This window comes from Thunnus thynnus, chromosome 19 (genome assembly GCF_963924715.1).
Source record: "Thunnus thynnus chromosome 19, fThuThy2.1, whole genome shotgun sequence".
NCBI lineage: Eukaryota > Metazoa > Chordata > Actinopteri > Scombriformes > Scombridae > Thunnus > Thunnus thynnus.
In genome coordinates this window covers 23,461,111-23,478,246 of record NC_089535.1, presented here as the reverse complement: position 1 = coordinate 23,478,246, position 17,136 = coordinate 23,461,111, and the positions used below count along the sequence as shown (strand labels likewise).

The 17,136-nt window shown below is 40.2% G+C and overlaps 1 protein-coding gene across 1 annotated transcript; it reads left to right on the top strand.

Annotated features, from left to right (window-relative positions):
• The first annotated feature begins 122 nt into the window (after positions 1-122).
• Positions 123-14,207, top strand: bnip3lb (BCL2 interacting protein 3 like b). Its single transcript, XM_067574940.1, has 6 exons — positions 123-587; positions 3,994-4,225; positions 6,960-7,038; positions 7,422-7,525; positions 9,548-9,697; positions 11,666-14,207. Exons 1-6 carry the CDS (start codon positions 530-532, stop codon positions 11,712-11,714), a joined length of 672 nt encoding a protein of 223 aa, XP_067431041.1. The 5' UTR covers positions 123-529; the 3' UTR covers positions 11,715-14,207.
• The last annotated feature ends 2,929 nt before the right edge of the window (positions 14,208-17,136 follow it).

Below are 17,136 nucleotides of genomic sequence, written 5' to 3'. Positions count from 1 at the left end.
CTTGAGAAACCACTGGGGGTTAATTGAAATCAGCTGGTGTGGTGTCTGGTTGTTTAAAACTAGACTAGACTTGAGTCACACAGGTACCTCGTGTCTCGACTGGCGACGTGTGCTGTGTACGTGAGTGCACGCACGCCTCTCCGCCTGCATGGGCAAATTGAGCTCGCACCACCCAGCAGATGACATATTTTTGTAATTCCTACTCTTTATCGAAACTCGCTGCCCACAGCGCATGCGTGCCGTAGCCCTGTGTGTGTTTTTCAGTTCGTTATGTAATTCCGCTCCCTCTCTCTCTCTCTCTATCTCTTTTGTTATCAACGGAACGGCGTGACGTCACCAGCTCCGGCAAGGTCTGAGCGGCTCACGGCTGCTGCTTCCAGACCAGCTAACGGGACAAAAACAAACCGTAGCAGCGCTAAAACGGGGCAGAAGGCGACTCGGGCCAGTCTGAATGTGTGCAGATAAGGTATTGCGCGTTTTGCACTGACTAGCTTTTTATGCAACCCGCCCTTGCTTACCAGGAACGACGATGTCCGAAGCTGCTAAAGCTACTTCTACAGACAACAACGGAGACTCTGGGCTAAATGGTAAGCATAATTGTCACCGAATTGCTGAATTGTGACAACCTGTCAGTGTGTTTTCTCAGTGCGGAACTTTTCGGGGTACGCGGCTGTGTGTTTATAATAAGTTTATTGAGGATTTTACAATGATTAAAGGTAGTTTTAAAAACGCTCGTTTATCTTTTCCCCCCAGTGAAGCTACATAGGGGGAGGAGTGAGAACGCTATGTTCCGTATGTTTATGGACAGTGACTTGACCAATGGCGTTTCGAATGTGTTGATTGACGGGCAAGTAAGCCAATCAGCGATTCACGCGGTGGTGCGGAGGTGGGTTTAAGCGTTGTCAACAAGGCGAGATGGAAGAAGTCAGAATTCGCAAAAAAGGGAAGATGTTTTTTTTGACAATTTCCACCTTTGCTGGATTGTACAGTCAAAGCAATGCTTGTAAACAAATGAAACCAACTTAGTTATCAAGAGTGTATACATTTTGTTTATACTTTTAGGTATTTTCATATGTCAGTCTTTATAAGAATACTAGGATTTATAATAAAAAAAACAATCCCCGTGTATACATGGCATATATGGCAGATCTTTTTTTTACATAGTGCCTTCACTGCATCATTTCATGTGTGTGAGGTAATTTTTCATCTGAACACATAGATTCAGGTTGTTGAAATGGGATATCTTATGAGACCTCTGCTTGCAGATTGACGTAAACAAAGGCATGTTTGACACAGCTGCACTGACTCAGGGGCCTGCCCAGAGAGCTTTAAGTTATACCACACTATGGGGGGCTGTGACTTGGCATGCTATTTATGGCCACAGTGACAAGGGGGCAGACGTTTTGGACGTGAGAATGGTGAGAAAGTGTTTCACCACACAGCAGTGTAGGAACATGAATGCTGGTCTATTTCAAAGCCACAATCTGGGCTGGAATCAAACTTTCCAGACACCACCAGAGACACTTTTTTTTTTTTTTTTTTTCCGAACAGGATAGAAGAGCCAGTAAATGAATAGTTGCCTTTTAAAATGGCCTGTGGAGCAAGTAAGTTGCCAGCATTTGGCTGGTGGATGGTAATAAGTTATATCCTGGTTTATGACTGTCATTTGTACATCCAACAGCATGTTTGGCTACATCTTCCCCTATGAGCTGGAAAGCAACAAGTGTTGCTTCTATCAGAGACGGTTATCTGTCATTATTGCTGAGTCTGGTAGTCCTGTTTTTTGTATAAATACTATAATTTTAAAACTTTTTTCATAGAGGCCCCATAGTTCTTTGCCGTCACAACAGTTACTTAACACCATTTTTGATAAACTTTCTTTTTCATTTGGCTGATAAACGTAGTGGTTATCATTACACCTGACTGATTCAGAGTAACTTCACTTATGTGGTCTCCGTACATACTGAGACACCGCTGTAGGGACAGCTAGAGAGGCCAGCAGTGTCCTTTGCTATATGAGATGTTATGTTATTTTTGGCGTTTCCTGGAGCTCTCACGCCAGAGTCATAAACATTTATCTGATACCTTGGTTCTTCAGGCGAGAGGTAGCCGCGACCTTCCTCCCCCTCCCGTCTGAGCCTCAGCATCAGTAGATCAGAGAGATCACATCGTGTCTGCCTCCTCTAAACCGACCCAACAGCTGATAACAACTCTGTGGCCAGAATGTTCGGAAGCGTCAGCGCCATGGCAACGTGGTTTTAGCCCACGAAGCGGAGACAATGGGCTGTCGACAGCGGCTTGGCTCGTAGTTCGCTGTGTAATCCACAGGATGAGAGCGAGTGCTGAGTCGAGGCCTGCTCAGAGGGAGGGGTAGGGTGGGGTGGGAGGGGGCACCGGTTGGGTAGTGGGTATCACTGGCCTTGTGCCTGAATTGTGAAATTTAGTCCCCTGAATGCTCATGTGAACATGGTGTTGTTTACTCAGTGTTATGGGGTCGTGTGACCTGTTTGGGAGGTCTCCCTGTTTTATGTTCTTTTGAGTACAGACTGAGAAAGTGTTTTTAAAGTTTAACAGCAATGGATAGTAGAGATTCTTTGACCCCGTTCTCCAAATTCTTGTCCTGGCTAATGTGCCCCTCCTCTATATTGGTAACCCAGCTCTGATGTGCTGTGCCTCAGCTGCCAGTCCATGCCAGTGCTCACGTACAAACAGCGAGAGCGTCATATATCACATTCAAGGTCTAGAAGAAACCACAGCTCATACACAGGCAGGCATTTACTGCCCTTTCAACACACAGCAGTAAATAGAGCTTTACTCTTGAACCTCTTTGATTGACAGTCTCAGGCTGTTTGTCTTGTTGTCCCCTCTCCAGCTCCGGGTCAGGAAATCATTTTGGCGTCTCTCACCCCTCTATTTTTCTTTGGTGTTGAGTGAAAATATTTCTGTTGCACTTTGTGTGACTAGTCAAAGACAAGAAGCAGATATTTTGGCATGTCATAGCAGGAAAAGCACAGGTGCAGTTAATAACATTAATGATTGCTATGAATCCATTTAGTTGTGCCAATACCCAGCCCTCTGTATTGTGCATGCTGGTTCACAGTGACAGAAAATTGAAATGAGCCATGATTAATACACTTGTGCCTGTCCTGCTATTACAAGTCAAATGTCTGCTGTCTTCTTAAACAATATCTGTCACTCTGGAACAGGAAAGAAGTCAGAATTCATTGTAATGAATCAAGAAAACGACAATTGGAAGCTCCTTGCTTACATCAAATAAAATGATTTATCAAAGCTTCTGATGTGACCAAAACAAGCCGTTTATCATTCTGGGAATATAACCAAAAAGAGTGGAAATATGCACCAAAATAAAAAAGGACAGTAACATAATGCTTCCCATTTGCACAACAATGATCTTAGCGGCTAACATTTGCCCCTTGAGGCATATCCGGTCCTGATCTGAGCAGGATATTGGCTTATTGGTTTATTGACATGACTTAAGACTGGCTCCGTCTTACCAGCTGATACTGACAGTTGTATCCAGACATGTTTAGAAATTCTTTAAAAAGCAGTGCAAAATTTTATGATATCTAATCTTTTTGTTATATATTACCTAAACGTACTCATGCAGCTGTTTTACATAAATTCAGTTGAAGCGCTACTTTGTAGAGAACTAGGCTGCTGTGTCAAACTTTTAAGGATGAACAAAAGTGAGAAAAGTGTTTAATTTTACGTCACCTAATAATGATTTTCTAACACTGCAACAAAAAGAAGCTAAAAGTCGAGTTGGAAAAAAAAACCAGTTATCATAAGCCCATACGTATTTCTCTCCAAATGCGTATTCACTTGTTGCATGAGCACATTGTGTAATAAACTACGATGGTCAGTCATTTTTTTGATTTAAAAATTGTACATTTAACTTCCATGATGCCATTTGTTTTGCAGCAGTGACACAAGTGAGTTAATGAAGGTTGTGTGTTTTGTTTCTTCTCACAGGGTCCTGGGTGGAGTTGGAGATGAACAGAGGCACGGCCGGATCGGCCCAGTCATCTTCCACAGTTGGCCCAGCCCCAGGCCTGCTGCCCCTTCCTCAGGTGGAGGAAGAGGAGGCCATGGTAGGGGGGCTGGAACACGTCCCGTCCTCATCCTCAATCCATAACGGAGACATGGAGAAGATCCTGTTGGACGCCCAGCACGAGTCGAGCCGCAGCAACTCTTCCTGCGACAGGTAGTGTTAAGAGTCCTGATTTGATTCAGTTGCTCATAATATAGCAGGACCTGCCCTGCTGAAGAGAACATAGAAAACACTTAAACCCCATTAACCCCAGACCTCCTTTTAATTCTACCTATTAATGGAAAAATAATTTAACTGCAATAACTATAATTAGACTGCATGTATAACACAGTTGAGAACATCTATTTAAAATACAACAAACTATAAGTAGATAAAAAAAGAACCTTTTTCTCCTGAAAATATCGATTTCCATTCTATTTTGAGACACTGTATTTGTGTAAGAAACCGGACACCATTAGCAGTTTTGAAAACAAATATATGTTTAGAAAACAGAAATTCCTACAGTTCAGGGTTGGTTTAATGTGGTTCAGGATATCTTTGTAATGGAAAAATTAACATTAACATTAACTTGACTTAAACAAGAAAAGTTTGAAAGCTGCTGGGAATCCTGGATTGAGTTTATATCAGCATGTAGTTCAGACTTCAGGTAAACTAACAGAACGGCATTTACTCCCTTCTTAAACTACTGTTATTACTTGTTCAGATTTGTTTCTCTTTATTTATTTATTGTATTTATGCAGCAAGCCCATATATACATATACATATTTACACATATTTATTATCTTATGAATCTTTTTTTGTTTTGTTCTCTTTCTCTCTTTAGCTTTAATATTATTTCTCTTTTTCCTTTTTCCCTGAATTGATCCATATACGTGCAGGGCCATATTTAGATGAGCAGAGGGATATAAGCAGATTTAAATCTACACACATAGATATGTGACTTTTAAAGGGAATATACTGCTTTTGTTGTTTTGCTTTTTTTTTCTAACTATTATTATTATTTTCTTTTACTCTTCTTTTCCATTGCCTTAGCTCTTAACATTAAAAACTGGAGCGTGATGGAAAGCTGGTCATGCTGTATAATAGATATATACAAAAATACAAAACCCTTGTTCCAAATAAAAAAATAAATAATAAAAAAGAACCTTTATGTGAAACTCAACAGGCTATGGTCAAATTGCCGCTATATTTCCTAATCTGCTTAAAATTAAATACAGATTAGAGCACAAGAGTTTCCACCACGATTGGAAAGTTCAAAGGAAGGCATGAGTTCTTGGGTTCATACCAGCCCGTGTTTATAGTTGTGGAAGATTTAGACTTGGTGGTGAAGTTGGTTCACGTCTGAGGTTCCTAACTGAACTTTCACTCGGTTTGGAGCAGACACAGTTTCAGCACACGGTTGATTTTAAAACTAAAACAAAATCACTTAACTATAACCATGGCTTTGATGTAAAGCTGTTATTAGCAGCCTACCATCACAGGTTTACACAATACAAAAATGACACCCATTTTGAGAACTATTTGTAAAAAATGAAAATGGTGATCCTTTTCTTTTTCAAAATGCTGAAGAAAACACACTCTTGAGTAGCTTGACTGAGATATAACTTTTCAGCCCAGATGTCTGTTCATCTGCTTATCACTCAGTAAAAACTCCCTGAAGAAAACTAACTTTTAAAACCTTTTTTATGAGAGGTGTTTTAATATTGGTCACTTCTAAAAACCCTCAACTTTCCTCCTATGTTTCAGTAGAAAACGCTTCAATCAGGAGTGTCTTTTCTTTCATAACTGCAGTCTCAGCATGTTGCATCAGCTGCAACTCTGTCTGGACAGCTGCTCAGGAGTTGAGTTGGCTTCTTAAAATAAAATGACGTCGTCTTTCACATTGCGCCTCTTGTTTTATTAAGCACGTTAGAAAAATCCTGACCCTTCAACTCCCCTCCCGGCCACATCATGTGCTTGTGTGTAATCCTCAAGGCTTTGATAAAACAGAGCTTATCAGAGAACCCAGCAGTCAGCTGTCAGTGAGTCACCTGAAGATGTTTATGAATATCTGAGCCAAGAACACTGTATCAACAGGCTGCTCTGAAATGAACAGTAACACAAACAGCAAAACGACACTGTCGTACGTAGCACTTGTAGAACAATTCGGGTGAGTCAGTTAGGACAATGTTTTCTTTAGAAATCCTTCTAAGACACACAATAAAGTACACATTTCAACAGAGAGGTCAGAGTACAGGAGCAGCAGGACTTTACTGTCATGGTAAAGGACTGGTAAAACATTCAACTCAAGATGAGATTTGTAAGCAGTAATACATGACAAGCAGTACTAATATTTGGGCTGGACGTTACCCATGATTATTTTCATTGTAGTTTATTTAATTTTGTTGCCTTTTTTTTCTATCAAGTGATGAATCGCTTAGTCTATAACATTTCAGAACATAAGAGCAAATTACCCAGTGCAATCATCAGTTGGCAGATGTCATCTTCCTCTATCAGGCACTTTATAGCTCTGTTACCATGGCCATGTACCAAGGGCAGAAAAAGAAGCTCTGTTCAAGTTGTGATACATTTTTAAGGTTTTGTAATAGTCCATTAAACTTTAAATGGTAATGGAGAATGTACTTGAAGCACTGTTGCTATGGTAACCTGTAGTTAAATATCTTTTTGTGCACTGATTTAGAATGGTTGTTAAACTTTTGACTTGAACATTGATGCTTGAGGTGTCCTGTCACCTGACTGTATTGAAATATCTTCTATGGTATAAAGCCCATGAACTCACTAATGGGACTTTTCCAGCGTTATGATGAGATGAGAAGTTCATAAGGACTCTTGAATTGATGACCCCGCTGATAACGAGGCCTCTGATTTGTCGTTTTTTGACCCGCAGCCCCCCGCGGCCCCACAGTCCCCAGGATGACGGACAGATCATCTTCGACGTGGACGTGACCAGCAGGAGAGACAGCCAAGTAAGAGCCTGTGTGCCTCCCAGCTTCTCCATCAGTCTGTTGCCATGGCAACCCCGACCACTGGCCCTGAAGTGGTGTGTCTACATGTAAATGACAACTGCTGTCTGCCTTTTAGTTTCCAAGGAGATGGCTGCCCCACCCAGTGTGGATTTCTGTGTCTTTTTTCACAGCATGTGTTGTCACCATCACTCTCATATTTCTGTTTACTTTTCATTGCAATTGCAGTTTTCATCTCTGTCAGGGGAATCTCGTCTGTAGTCAAAAACTGATGTGAGAACAAGTCTCTGTGTCAATGGCACACACATGCACAAATATACAGCACAAATCTTTTTATGATCCTGATAGAATGAGGTTGATAAGTCTGTGTGTCTCTTCGTGTTTAGTCAGAAGAAGACATCTTGGACAAGGAGAGGGACATGGACATCCTGATGAAGGACTCAGACTGGGTTGCTGACTGGTCTAGTCGACCGGAAAACATTCCCCCCAAGTAAGTCTCAACTCAGTAAACATCAAGGTAATGTTTCCGTGGCAACTGAACACACACAGCTACTTGTTTGTCCAGAGAAAGTGGTTAGTCATTAAGGCAATAAAGTTGGTCTAAAGCACAAATATAAAGCCAGCTGCCAGAAATTTTCTATAAAACTCTCATGCTGATGTAATTTTTAAGAGTTGAAAGTTAATTTTTTTATTTGAAGAAATTAACAGCTTTTTCCATATTTTTTGTGTCTTGTAGAACATTTCAGGTTTTCAAACCTTTTTATTGCTGACAGAATCAGTTTCTGTGAAACCTCAGCAGCCACGAGCTCAGCTCATGCAAGAAGGTGCATGAGTTAACCCAGTTAACAGATTACAAGTCTTTCTAATCATTATATTACATGTTATTACCATAGTCTTTTTTTTAATTATTTTTTTTTAAACCTGCAGTGCAGAACTTGCATATACTTTATATAGAAATGAATGTCCATTACATTCAAGCCCTTGAAATGAGTTCACACAATGCTAATTAAGCCTAACACCACCAGATAAATCTCTCTGTGTTTCATAGTATACAGAGTTTTTAAATCTCATGTCAAAGGTGACATTTCTGCGCTGGCTGTTTGGCTGTTAATCGTGCGGCTTTTCTAGACTTTCCAAATGTTATCGGACTGAAAGGATCGAATTCTGATAGTGAAACGAGTCACTTCGTGGGGGTTGTGTGACGCTCAGAAAAATGCATCCACCGTTTTACAGCCGCAACAGTAGGTTACAGCCAGTGGTGTGCTGGCATACTGGGACAAATCCCAGTGGGCCGGTGGATCATCCAAAAATACATTTTTGGGCCAGTGGACTGTCAAAACATAGCTATGCGTTTTTACCAGCCCTCTCTGTGTCCTGTCATTTGGGGTGTGCATGAGAACGTGCTGCATGTCTGTGTGAGACAATCACAGCTGAGCGCCTCCCTTTACTCTCACTGCCAGAGGGGGGAGACAAACATCCCACACTCCAGCTTTAAATACTGGTATGTCATAAATATATGCCAACAAAGTACTTTTGTTTCATTTTTTACCAAAATTGACAAAAAGTCACAACAAATGTTACCCAGTCAAATGTCTCTCTAGAAACCCCAAAAAGGTGAGATTTTATAGTTAATTTCAGCTCTTGTGTTTTGTTTTTTGGTCAGGGGTTTGGAAACTTCTGTAGGGCTACAACTTATGATCATTTACGTTATTGATCCAGTGCTTGTTTTATCAGACAAACTATTGCCAAAAACACAAAGGTATTCAGTGTACAATGATACAAAACAGAGAAAAAGTGAAAATTCTCTTTAATTCTAATTCTAGTTTGCGATGCATTTTTGCATGATCATTGACTAACAATGAGATGTCTGGGGCCATCTTTACCTTTGCTGACAGGTGTAAGATTGTCATACTCAGCTGTAGTGGTTGCTGCTTCTTCATCAGCTCCACCTCAGTCATTTGAGTCTGGAAAACGTCTGAAAATGACTCTTGAACATTGTGCATAATGCCATAACAGTGTTTGGCTTTTATTTAAGTTGTAATACAACGGGTTATGAAAGAAAATGTACAAGACATACATACAATACATTATGCAATATATCAGTGGAATGATAAATTCATCACAGTGGTTTCTTTGTAGCTTAATTTCCAAATCCTCTCAACTTATTTAGCTGTGCATTTAACCTCTTGGTGTACTCAGCTACTCTCACGGTCAAGTTGAGGTTATAAAACTGTAACATTATTGAATGTCTTGGAATGATTTTTTTCTTTTTTGTTTTTCCCAGTTCTGCAGTAGCAGCAATTAGATTGTCAGAAAATGCTATACATCTTGCACTTTCCCCCTTCTCCTCCCTTAAACTGTACAGAATATACAGCTCTGTTGTTTCTGTTCCATATGTGTCAGTAAACTCTGTTACTGTGTGAGTTACTGTGTTGTCTCTGCACCAACACAAACAGGACAAATCCTGCACCGTCACTGCGCGCTGTGTCTAAATTCACTGTGATTTTTGCAGGGAGTTTCATTTCCGTCACCCTCGACGCTCAGTAACGCTCAGCATGAGGAAGACCGGGGCCATGAAGAAAGGAGGCATCTTCTCCGCTGAGTTCCTCAAAGTCTTCATCCCATCGCTGCTACTATCACACATCCTCGCTCTTGGGCTGGGGTAAGAAACAAACAAACACCATATGACCTGTACATATTCTTTGTTGCTCCAAGAAATGTATTCTTGTCAGGGTTGAAAACCAGTATCACAGAACATTAAAACTGTCCACTGAAACCAAAACAAAAGAAATTCTTGTAGAGTGCAGGTAACCCAGTATTCATGTTGTTAAATGTTTGGTTATTGATATTAGTGTGAAAGCAGTTTGTGCTTGGGTTTCTCTTTCCCCTGTTAGAGGTTCTTCACATTTTTTATAATTTAAAACATTTTTTATTAAACATAATTTGTATTTAATTTTAGTAGTAGTGTTTCATATTTCCCAGTTGTACATTAACCCCAGCAGGGGGAGCTGCTCGGCCACGAACACAGTCAGCTGGGTCCTTTCCTTCATATCTGGCTAACAAATTAGCAGAGCAGCTGCTGACTGAAAGGCTGCACACCTGCTGTCTCATAGTGAGCTACGACACTCCCAGGAGCACTTTCTGTTTGTGATAACACATGTTACAGAATGTCAGTGCAACGATATCCAAGCAGTCCTCTCTGATGAGGACACACACACATGATGTGGTATGTAATGAGTGTCATTAACAAACTGTGTAACCACAACATCCCTTTTGGCCATTTTGGGGTTTATACAGTGACACAGTCACTGTGGTCTGAACTGAACTCCTCTGTGCCTTTTACACTGTGACACTACTGTAAATGTCAGTCTTTATTAAAAAGGGCTGGACATTTTGTATTATTGGAGTGTCTGTTGATTTAAATCGTTCATAATCTTCTTCATATACAAAATTAGTTACTTGGTAGTTGATAGTCCCTTGTTTTAATGATGATTATAGTATAGTTAGTTTGTATATGTATGTATGTACTGATATATTGGCATCCATTTTGGCCAATATCTGCTTTTTTCCTAATAGTAAGTCCCCTGATACTATGGTTATATTACAAAAACATCCAAAAGCCATAGAAAAGTATCTTAGACATTGCCAAAAAACAAACAAAACAAAAAGCTTATTTTGCACACCCATTTGTGCAAAGACTTGTTAAAGTTACAATACATGACATTCAGCCACTAGATGTCGCACTATAGCACCAACATCTCAGACCAAAACAAGCGTGTGTCGTTTACTCAATAAAGTTGGGGGGGCCTACAACTCACAAAACTGAGATCAAACTGTCAAACCAGGCAGTGCTGATCAAATATGGATCAAGATTCTATTACTGCATAGCCTATTTCTCACCTCAAATGTTTTCAAAAACATATTTTAGTGTACTGTTTAGCTGTAATTTGAGAAAGTTTGACGTGGACTCCATCTTGGTAATGGATGTGGAGGACGCAGAGGGACTCACACGCACTAACATGCACACACACATGCAGGTAACATGCACGTGCACATGCACTTAGATGCACGTGTGGCCAGTGCGGCTACCAAAACAAAGAACATAGAAGCCCGGATAACAACACAAACAGAGGGAGTGTGACTTAATTCACTGCTCAGGTTGCCATTACTTCACTATATCTTTACATGGCAAATAGTTGTTTGCTGACATCTAGTGAGGCTCTATGTCATTTATTGGACCTTTTAAGCAATTAATGGGGGTATCAATACAAATCCATACTGGATAAAACCAGTATTTTGGGGCAGACTGCTGGTATTATCTATTGGCTTCAACTTCAAAAACTGAATCTTATGTATACCTGTCTGCATGTCCAGCTGCAATATGGTGTAATTTAAAACAACACAATGTGTAGAGTATAGATGGCTATATTTTAATGAAGGTAAGGCACCCAAGAGGTAGCTGGATGTCATTGTGATGAACTCCGGTTCTATGCAGAATCTATACTTCTCTTCAATCAGTGTGTGTAAAATGGAAAAAAAAGAAGTAGTAGTTGGCCTGTTTTCTGGGTGATTCCTGACCTCAGATGAGGTTCGTAACCTGCTCCTTGTCTGTGGACCTTCTCCTCAACAGTGTCTACATTGGAAAGAGGTTGACCACGCCACCAGCCAGCTCTTTCTGAATCTGAATCTGAAGAAAAGTGCCTGAGAAGTGGCCATGAGATGTTGGAGAAAGTTTTGCTGTTGTGAGAAGAACGCCCATCTCTCCTCCCTTTGTCCCGCCTGCTCCCGCTTCCCCTCCTCATCCCTGAGATATGACATGTTCTCAGGAGTAATGCATCTGCCTCTTCCCCTTTCTCTCCTCCTTCCCCACCCTCCCCTCTTTTTTTTTCTTTTTTTTTCCTTGATCTGTTCCTGACTGTCTGTAGATATCCCTCTCTCTGTCCCTTCTTATACCCTTCACTCATTTGTAGAAGCTTTTTAAAGAATGAATAAGGTCATATTTCCCTCTCCCAAGCGATTTGGTTTAAATGTTTATAACGGGTGGGTTTTCAGGGAGAGTCGCAGCATTAAACCAAACTCTTCTACTACACATGATGTCCCAGTGCCCTTTGATCATCTGACAACAAAAGAGGACTTTCCAGTTCTAGAACTGACCACAGATTGTGCCACCACCGTGAGTAGCCCAACTCGATCTCGATGGGTTTGACCAAATTCAGAGTCGGCTACACAAACTGAAAATGTGATCATGCCTTTTGAAAGTAGCCATTTTGCTATCTTTAGATAAGATCGTCTTTTTTTAATTTATTTTACAACAGTGATAGTTTATTGAGAAGTCGTATTAAAGAAAGGGGGTTACCATAGTGACCATCCCAAACCACAAGCGCTCATGAATTGCACTGGGGGAGTCTCTGGCTGTCTGTCAGATTAGAGAGAATTACATTATTTTACCTTTTTTCTGTGACAGAAAGTAGAAACTTAAAATCTATTGAATGAATATTTTGCAAAGTGACAATAACTGGAAAGCAGGGTGTAGATGTGTGTGTGGTGCAGACAGGCAGTGTGTCCCTCTCAGTGTGTACACTAACAGTATTGTGTGGTTGGGTCGTAACAGAGTTGCGGGGTCCAGAAAGGTTCAATCGTCTGTCCAAACCGTCTTGTATCCATGTTGTCGTTCCAGTGTCTCCTGGTTTGTCTGCAACATATCGTAGTGGTCCTAACCGGTCACTTCCTGCTTACTTTTTCTCCAGATTGGGCTGGATATTACATGGTACAACACTGATTGTTACATATATGTGAGTTTGAAGTTATCGAAAGTAATTTGGTACCAAACAGCTTTAAAACTTGAGATTTAGGATGGAGAATGTGACATTTGTTTTGAGGATGTTTGAGTGATTTTTATTTTTAAAAAGTAAGAGGTATTTCATGAAAATAAAAGCGGAATATTAAACGTTTACTTTCATACAAGGAAACTTGCTCTCAAGATATTGGTTGATTAGGATTGTTTTTAGTTATTATTGAATAAAAAATGTCCAGTAGTAGCCAGCCCCACATCCTAACACTCCCCAACACGTTGGCCCAAATACACAAAGCAAGCAGAAAAACTTCATCAGGCTGCAGATCAGTCGGCCCGAGTTTGGACAAGCAGAACATACTCGATCCTCAGTTTTCTAATTGTCTGTCTCCTCTGAGTGACACTGCTGAGCTGCAGCGACTTCTAATCAACTGAAGGGAGGTTTGTTTTTACCTAACAAGGATCTACTTTATGTGTAAACACAGGCATTTGGCTAGAATGCTCAGTAAGGTCGTGAATGAAAAGCTCGATATCAGACATCGGCTTCACTGCAGTATTTCGGAGGTTGGACTGTTATCAGTTTGCCAGACCTGGGTCAGTTGTATTTACAATTTAGAAGTTCGGATCTCACAGCACAGTAGATCTCTAGAAGTTATGTACACATCTTCAGTGTATGTCACGACTTTAACGTGAGGACTTCATCTATGGGTTGTTTGTCACCCTGACTTGAAGGCACGGATGGGAGAGTATCTGAAACTCTGAGTTTAGTGCAGTTTTTCTGTTATTGACAGCTACCTGATGCTTTCTCAAGCGGCCAGAGGATGCAGTAAAGTACAATATGCCTGTCCATGAAATCATTTGCAGCAAATACGATTTGACCCCGCAGGTCTACTCATGACATGCTGTCTTCTTTTTAACTTCTTATTAACAGTGACTGGCTTAGAGCATTGACTTCACTGTTTTCATTTCAGCCACAGAGATACTGCACTGTTATTTTGTGTGACATCCATGTCTCTGCCTTTGTTTGTACATGCAGCTTTGAAAAGCAATACGTTGGATTGTTCTTTCCCGTCTGGTTTGTTTTGAGTTGTTTTATTTTTCCTGATGTTGGAGAATGATTGTGAATGCACAGAGCAGGAGTCTGAAGTTTGACACAGATCATGTTCTTACTTAAAATGAATTAAAGGTGTGAAAATCAAACCCCCTATTGTTGATGGCAGGGCCTGATGTGAATAGGAAGCGGCAGGTGTTGAAAGAGATTTCCCTCAGACTGCGATGGTCTAACAGTAGTTGTTGTAATGATGCATTTGCTTTAATTTTTTTTTTCCCACTACATTGGAAAAATGATAAACATTTTGTCATTAAAGATTACCTGAATGAAGCTACTCTGAGTGTGCCTTTTTAATTTTGCAAGTTAAGACCGCAAGTTTATTCTCTAACTCTATTCGAGACGTCCTCAAAGTAGTGAGAAAAAAAGGGAAATTTGAACATGTACACTTCCATGACAACTGAGCAACTCCATCTGCCGAGGAAAATGGTGTGATGTGATGGAAAGCTCCAGAACAGTTACTACTAGACCTTATGATGAGATTGTTTTGAGAAGAAGAAAGCGTTTTTGTTTTTTCCGTCCACATGGCTCCACACTCTCACAGTCCATAACCGCTGTTTTGGACGTAATTCAAGTCCACAGCGGCAGAAGCTTCATGCATGCCTTGTGAGTTAGCACACATAGCTGAGGCCTGAGGCATCTCAGGAAATCCCAGACGTTTCCTGACTGCTGAAAATTCCTAGGAGCTCATCTTGACAGTTACAACAGGAAGATACTCCTAAAACTGACTATTGACTGACTCTTAAAAAAGCAGCTGAGGGTAGGTCTTTTGTAAAAACATATTTATGTCTTACCGGAGAGCTACAAATAGTTACATTTTAGTTATATAATTTTAAAGTTGACAAGTGATGCATGTTAAGGGCTCCTATAAAGAGCTACATTGTCCAAAGAACAGCCCTTATTGGGTTGGAGATTATCTTGTTTTGAATCAGCCATAGTTGCCCTGTTGTAACAGACCTGTTTAAAGCCCTTGTCAAATATAACATTCCTAGAGGTGTGAAGTTGTCAGCACTGATTTTAGCTACTTGAAACTGCTCAATGAGGCCCCTGAACAACAACCCCCACCCCCACCCCCCATCATGTCTCTCTCACTGAGAAAACAACAGTCTTCCAGTCTGCTGCACAGAGCTGAGTGGGGAAGCACTGCACTCCAGTGGCAGACACTCTGCAGTGCGGACTGTCACTGGGTAGCTTTGTTATTTCCTTTAAAATATTTCCAACCTTCTTTGCTATAGTCTGTGCTGATGGAAGCACTGCCTCGACTACTAACAGCTCATGTTGGGTGTGGAGATCTTCACTCTAAGGCCATGTAGAGGGTCTCAATGGAGTTTAAAGACACTTTAAGCCAAGTGTCATATTCATACAAAAAAGCAGAAGCCAAGCCAACTTCAATACTTTAAAATTTATTTATTTTTTACACCAAATAGAGCATCATAATGTGTAGCTAGAGAAAAATAATAGTCTACTGAAGTGTTTCTGCTTTCTCCTTCACATCTAGTTTCAATGAGGTGAGGGCACTTCCATTAGTGAATATAACCCTGAGACAGGTGTACTTATCACAAAGCTTAACTATAAAAGAACCAAAGTGAAAACTCTTCATCAGAACCCATGTTTACCGTGAACTTTGTTTTGTTCTCGTTTCCATGTTCTCGTTTACAACCATGCAATATTTTCTACAATAAGCCTTAAGCCAATAAGTATTAAAGTTTTTCCAATATTTTTTCTTTTAATGTTGCCACATGCCAATGTACTAATTAGCATTAGCACTGCATCTTCCTTTCCTTTGTGACCCGGAAACTCACTTGGGTGCAACCATATGAATGCACCCTACTGTCACCTGTGTCTGTGAACAAATACATTTATTTAACATATGTGGTCCACACCAACATCTCTTCGTTTATTAAAATGAAATACCTTATATCCACTTGTGTTGTCATTCTTGATTGAACTACAGTATACCTCTGCTCCTTGACATTGTGTAATGCAGCATCTCTCTGATGGCTCCAGAGATTTTGAGTACAAAACTTATTTTTTTTAAACATGCAAAATTATATAACATAGTTTAACCTATAGCATCACATAAACACAACATATACATACACACAAATGTAGTTGTCCAGATTCACATGATTTTGTTCGAATCGTTAACCGCTGTGGAGATAAAACATCTGTTACAGAAGTTCTTTTTGGCTGCTGATGCTCTAACGCATCAATATAGATACAAAATAAGAGGAATAAAATCTCTCAGAAAGAAAACATATCAATAAATTTCCCAGAATGTTGAACAATTCCTTCAAGAGTTTGAGTTACATTTTTAAGTTAAGTAAGAGGATGAAAAGATGTTATTGTAAAAAACAGGAGGTGAATGAGGCAGGTTAAGCTTCTTGTGCCTCATGAGTAAACTGATGCAGCTGTGTAAATCAAGGATAATGAGACATTTATAGCAGTATGTTGAGTCAAATAAATGAATAATAAAGGAAACGAAAAAAGTACAACACTTTTAGAAAATGTCAAAACCTAACTTCATGTTCAGCTGATTGAAATTCATGTTGATGTGGCTGTATACATGAGCCACATGGACATTCCAGTTAACCTAATACACAAAGCTGTAAATGTCACAAATGAATGTAATCTAAATTTAAAAAGATAAGACAGAAAACAGAAAAAGTCAGGAATCAGAATGATGTCACTGTGTACAGTTTTAATTAGGTAAACAGTAAGTAATCTGAAGGTAAACCCCCCTATCACTGCTTCCTCTTCAACAATGCCTCCTCCAGTCCTCCTCCGTCCTCCCTATATGGAACCTCAGAACACCTGTTCCTGACCAATCCAGACACAGTGAGACACGTGGCTCCTCCCACTGCAGCTGATGGCGTTACCATGGGTTACAGGGTGGTGGCCAGTTCTGTCTCCATCTCTCTGTTGAGGAGACTTTCCTCCTCTTCCCCTCAGGATCCAGCAGTACTACACTGCAGCAGCTTTGACTGCCAGATAAGCTTCATGATGAAGTGAGAGGAGGAAATCTGAATCTTGACCATCCATTGGTGATAATTCGATGTGTAAAGATTTGCCTCTTTTGATACTGTCTGCAAATCAAGACAGCTGTTGTTTGTGTTTATGCTTTATTTTTAAAATCACATAACAACTCATCAAACAACCAACATATATATAGTGTAATTAACACATTTCAGGCACATATAGC